This window comes from Castanea sativa, chromosome 1 (assembly GCF_040712315.1).
Source record: "Castanea sativa cultivar Marrone di Chiusa Pesio chromosome 1, ASM4071231v1".
Taxonomy (NCBI): Eukaryota; Viridiplantae; Streptophyta; class Magnoliopsida; order Fagales; family Fagaceae; genus Castanea; species Castanea sativa.
The window spans coordinates 80,115,311-80,120,738 of NC_134013.1; the positions used below are offsets into that span (position 1 = coordinate 80,115,311).

Below are 5,428 nucleotides of genomic sequence, written 5' to 3' on the forward strand. Positions count from 1 at the left end.
ATATTTTTTATATAAAATTGAAATTACTAGTATATTAACTTGTTTTTTTGCCTTGGTGAGGAGCTTGATATTTGATTGTAGCTTAAATGGAACCTCTAATGTTTCCAACAACTATTCAAAGTTCGAATCCTCACCCCTGTTGTAACTATTAAAATATTAAGATTCTCATTTTAAGAAGAAGTAGAGTAGACAGACTTATTAACGAAATTTAAATTTCATCTGAAAATATATTAATAGAATTTATCTTGTAATAATGGTTTGCAACTTGTTGGTTCATTTTAAGAAAAAGTACGGTCCTTATCCATTAAAAAACAAAAAAAAAAAACAAAAAAACAAACTTATCCATACATATGTGTTCTTACAAAATTATCATTCGTTTGCATGTTTACCATCCAATACAAAGATATTTTTCTCACCTAAGTTAAAGCACTTGCCAAGATTCTTTTTTTTTTTTTTAGGGAGATATTTATTGTAGACTGAATGACATCTTCTCCCTCGTAATGACATTCCGTATGGGATATGAGTTCCTTTATCAAATAAATAAAAATGTTTCGACTTTCAAATACTATCTTGAAGGGGGTGTGAATCATATTGGTATACTTTGGCAATATCTAAGCTCTTTTTTTTTTCTTCTTTTTGTCGGTCACCCAAATGTTATCTATGCTGCACCAAGTTTAATGCTAAAAGTTTTTTCCTTTTTTTGTGGTAGTTGCTATATATTAATTTATATATACTTACTAACACTTTTTTTTTAGATATGGTGTACTTACTTAATAGTCTAATAATACTTTTTTTTCAAAGCACTAAATAGTTTAATACTTTTCTCCTTTAGGCATTGGAAAATAGGCACTTAACGTGGTCTTTTTATTGACAGCTCCTTTATTGTAAGAACTGAAGCAGAGTTTGGCAAATACTTATTCTTGAATAGAGTGAAGGGTTGGTTTTTAAAGAGTTATCTCTTACCTATAATATTTTGTGAGGTCTAAAACTGAAAGGAAGAGAAGGTCTTTGAAGATGGCAGGTGGATCTTTTGGCCCGGCAGGTGTGGCCAAAGAGAGAGCACAACAGTACAAAGGAAGACTCACCTCTTATGTGATCATTGCCTGCACTGTTGCTGCTGTTGGTGGCTCAATTTTTGGCTATGATGTTGGAATTTCAGGTACCTCACTTTCATGCATCCGAATCTTCACGTGTTTATTATTATAATTCTGGCTTTTTCGATGATTACTGTGGTGGAGAATCTACCAAATATTGTCATAAAAAAATAATAATAGTAACAACTTTTTGGGTATCCGAAAATGATGAGCTAAAAAGTGAACAGTGAAAAGTTCAGATGTCACATGGACTTTGCATGTGTGCATTTATGGACAGAACAGAATCAGAATTGCCAAAAGGAAGTGAAATTCTGTTTGGTACGAGTAGGAGTTAGACCTTTTCTATGACTACGATGACATTATGAAATAAAAATACAAAATGCAAATAAATTAGTAGTCTTTCCAATTCATACCTGAAATCTCTTCTAATGCATCAGCCAACATAAAGGCTCTGACATCTTAAGAAATACTAAATCCTATAGTTAATTATCTCAACACACCAGTGGTCTTCCAATTTTCCTTCCTCTGTATTTTTATTATTATTACTTGTCCATTGAAAATTTGGAACCCAAGTAAATTCAGTATACCAGTGAAAATTTTCTCAAGCGTCTACTTCTTCCTTTATTTGGTGCTACGAGGAAAATTATATCATAAATTGTTGACTTTCAGCACATTTATGGGTCTTGTGTACTGTTTATGGGACCCACAAATTTCACTTTACAGATTTTTTTTTTTAATTAAAAATGGGTCCCACGGTACTATTTACACATTTAAAAATTATTTTGCTACAGTGTTTTCAGTTTTCAGTTTTTAGCAATAAGCTCTATCCAAACGGACCCTAATTCTATACTTTGCCTAATAGTACAGATCACAGCCATTTATCTCTAACTGAATTTAATGATGAGTGCTCTTCTATTTTAAGAATGAATTGAACAGATTTTAGCAACAAAAAAAAAATACAACCAACATAAAGTGCAGGATGCTATGAAACAAAGAGGTATTTGGTATCCAAAAGATCAGATTTTGAAAGCACTTTATTTCATAATTGAGGAAATCCGCTGTGACACGTTGAAAATTGATAAATTAACATTAGTCCGAAAAGTTTAAAAGTTAGGAAATAGTGAATGTAATCATTTAATCATTATTCTAATATGTAGTTCTGTGTTAGTAAGATGATCCACTTGTGCTTGTCATGCATACATGTCTGTGGCATAGAGAGAGCATTCATGTTTTTACAAGTTACTAAATGCTTAATAGGAGGAGTGACATCCATGGATACATTTCTTGAAAAATTCTTCCCTACTGTTTTTGTAAAGAAGACGCAAGCACATGAAAGCAATTATTGCAAGTACGAAAACCAAGGGCTTGCAGCATTTACATCTTCTTTATACCTTGCTGGTTTGGTTGCTTCTCTGATGGCTTCTCCTGTTACAAGAAAGTTTGGACGTCGAACAAGTATAATCTGTGGTGGGCTAAGTTTTCTTACTGGGGCAACACTAAATGCTTCTGCCATTAATGTGGCAATGCTTCTTTTGGGTCGGATCATGCTTGGTGTTGGCATTGGATTCGGAAATCAGGTATATCCCGTTTTGTGTACCTTTTCAAGTGTTAGATAAATCAGGATATGATCAATTGTATTTTTTCTATATTTAAGAACAAGTGACTTAATCTTCCCTCTTGTTTGTTTTAAAGGCAGTTCCACTATATTTATCAGAGATAGCGCCAACACATCTTCGAGGTGGTCTTAACATGATGTTTCAGGTAGCAACTACATTTGGTATCTTTATAGCAAACATGATCAACTTTGGAACACAAAAGCTTAATTGGGGATGGAGGCTCTCTCTAGGATTGGCTGCTGTTCCAGCTTTGTTAATGACAGTGGGAGGAATACTTCTTCCTGAGACACCTAACAGCTTAATTGAGCAAGGAAAAAAAGAGAAAGGGAGAGAAATCCTTGAAAAGCTCAGAGGAACCAAAAATGTTGATGCAGAGTTTGAAGACATGGTGGATGCAAGTGAGCTTTCAAACTTAATAAAGAATCCCTTTCGAAACATCCTTGAGAAGAGGAACAGACCAGAACTAGTAATGGCAATCTGCATGCCAATGTTCCAGATACTCACAGGCGTAAATTCAATTCTCTTCTATGCTCCTGTACTGTTTCAAAGTATGGGGTTTGGTGGCAATGCTTCTCTCTACTCCTCAGCTTTGACTGGAGCAGTTCTTGCTTCATCTACATTCATCTCTATTGCAACAGTTGATAAATTGGGTCGAAGGGCTTTACTTATAAGTGGCGGGATTCAAATGATTACATGCCAGGTAAAAACTTCAACACTAAGTTAGGTTGTGACATAATAATACTTCCAGGAGAAGTAAAATTGAAACTAGTACCATAGATTCTAAGCGCAGTCATATTTATGTTACTTCACAGAACACGGAATTTGCAACATTCCCCTAAAGTTTGTAATATGTTTTACTTCAGCAGCTCTAGTGAGAGAAGCAAAAGCCCTTTCTTAACACCAAAAAAGATCTTGTTTTCCTCAAAATACACTAAAACTTAATGAAATAATTACCCCAATTCACAAAGTATCCAAAAAGTAATACCATAGTTGATATCTGGGTTCTGGAGTTCCTTGATTCTATCAAATTAATCATTCCTTGTGTATCTGAAACAGGTCATAGTTGCTATAATCTTGGGGGTAAAGTTTGGCAACCATCAAGAACTATCAAAAGGTTACTCAATATTGGTGGTGGTCATGATTTGCCTCTTTGTTCTAGCTTTTGGATGGTCATGGGGTCCCCTTGGCTGGACAGTGCCAAGTGAGATATTCCCGTTAGAAATTCGATCAGCTGGACAAAGCATAACAGTAGCTGTAAACCTTCTATTCACGTTCATAATAGCCCAGGCTTTCCTTGCCATTCTTTGTGCATTCGAGTTTGGAATCTTCCTCTTCTTTGCTGGCTGGATTACCATCATGACCGTTTTTGTTTATTTCTTCCTACCGGAAACGAAGGGAGTTCCCATTGAAAAGATGGTATTCATATGGAAGAAGCACTGGTTCTGGAAGAAGTTAGTGCCTACCAAAGGGGAAGGCGAAATAAGCAATTCAGTGGAGCTAGATGAGAACGTTGCAGAGCCATAAGCTGTATGGATATAAGCAGTCGGGATGCATATAGTGCCTCAGCCACATTTATCCGTACGGAGCCATAAGCTGTATGGATAAATGTTAACCTATTGCATTCTAAAGAATTAAATATAACATATAAAAATATAATATTATTCTATTACATAGCATAATTTAGATAATTTGGTATTTATTGTAATATGGTATTTATTATATTACAGAGCATGATTTTTTATAGTGCTCAATTTAGATATTAAAATATGAGACTATATTAATTTTTGTTTATTTTTTAACCATTTGTGGTGGATAAAGTATTCTTAATAGTTGCATTAAAAGTACTCTATAATGTCATTTATTTAGAAAAAAGCAAAGGTTAGACAAACGAAGAAAATTGGATAGGTGATATTGAGGGGGAAATTGATGTCTATGAATAAAATATGGGGAAGCCAAGCCGAAACTCAACGATAGGCTCTTGAGATAATGCCCAAAGGCTTTCAGTGTGGTAATAAGCTTATCCAAACAAGAAATAAAGGCTGCATCTTGACAAAACAGCAACAAAGTCCAATAAAAATACTTTACAATATTTAATTAGTACATTAGTGGACCTGTTTTGATAATACAAGAAAAATAAATTCTCCAACGGCAGGATGAAATTAAACTTAAGTTTTGCGGTCAATTATTAAATAGATTTAAGAAAGTGTTCACTTTTGGAAGTCCTTGTGTGTCTTGGTCAGAGGGGTCTATTGGACTTTGAGCCATCATTACAACAATATAAGGGAAGAATTTCATTGTTACAAATACATTATATTCTTCAATAATAAAAAAAAAAGTAAAAATTAATGGTTCCATATGGTGAGAAGAAAGGGGTTATTTGGCAGGGTGTGAAGGGCGAGAGAGAGATTCTAGCTCAGTACATGAAATATTGAACTAAGAGTCTTGGAATATGTATGTGGGGCATGAATGGAGTAGTATAGGCTGTTTTGAGTGAGTGAGTATGTAAGCTTGTGATGGTATGATAGAGCTAATGCTAAAACTAAGTCTTTAATGGGTAAAAGGTTGTTTATGACTAATTAGGAAGCATTTGTGGGCTTAGAATGTGTCTGGGTGAGTCTAGGCTAAGGGGAATAATTTATGAGTTGGGGAAAGTTAAACTACAAGCAAAGTGACAAGAATAACAAAAATTTCAAAGGAATTGGTGTGTGTTTTGTGGGC

The 5,428-nt window shown here is 34.4% G+C and overlaps 1 protein-coding gene across 2 annotated transcripts; it reads left to right on the top strand.

Moving 5' to 3' along the window:
- The first annotated feature begins 515 nt into the window (after positions 1-515).
- Positions 516-4,386, top strand: LOC142609630 (sugar transport protein 7-like). 2 transcript variants are annotated; one of them, XM_075781266.1, is made up of 5 exons: positions 516-594; positions 875-1,159; positions 2,352-2,671; positions 2,787-3,410; positions 3,767-4,386. In XM_075781266.1, exons 2-5 carry the CDS (start codon positions 1,015-1,017, stop codon positions 4,232-4,234), a joined length of 1,557 nt encoding a protein of 518 aa, XP_075637381.1. In that variant the 5' UTR covers positions 516-594; positions 875-1,014; the 3' UTR covers positions 4,235-4,386. The 2 variants fall into 2 exon arrangements, with proteins under 2 accessions (XP_075637381.1, XP_075637387.1); XM_075781272.1 differs by lacking the exon at positions 516-594 and having other exon boundaries at positions 1,006-1,159; positions 2,267-2,671.
- The last annotated feature ends 1,042 nt before the right edge of the window (positions 4,387-5,428 follow it).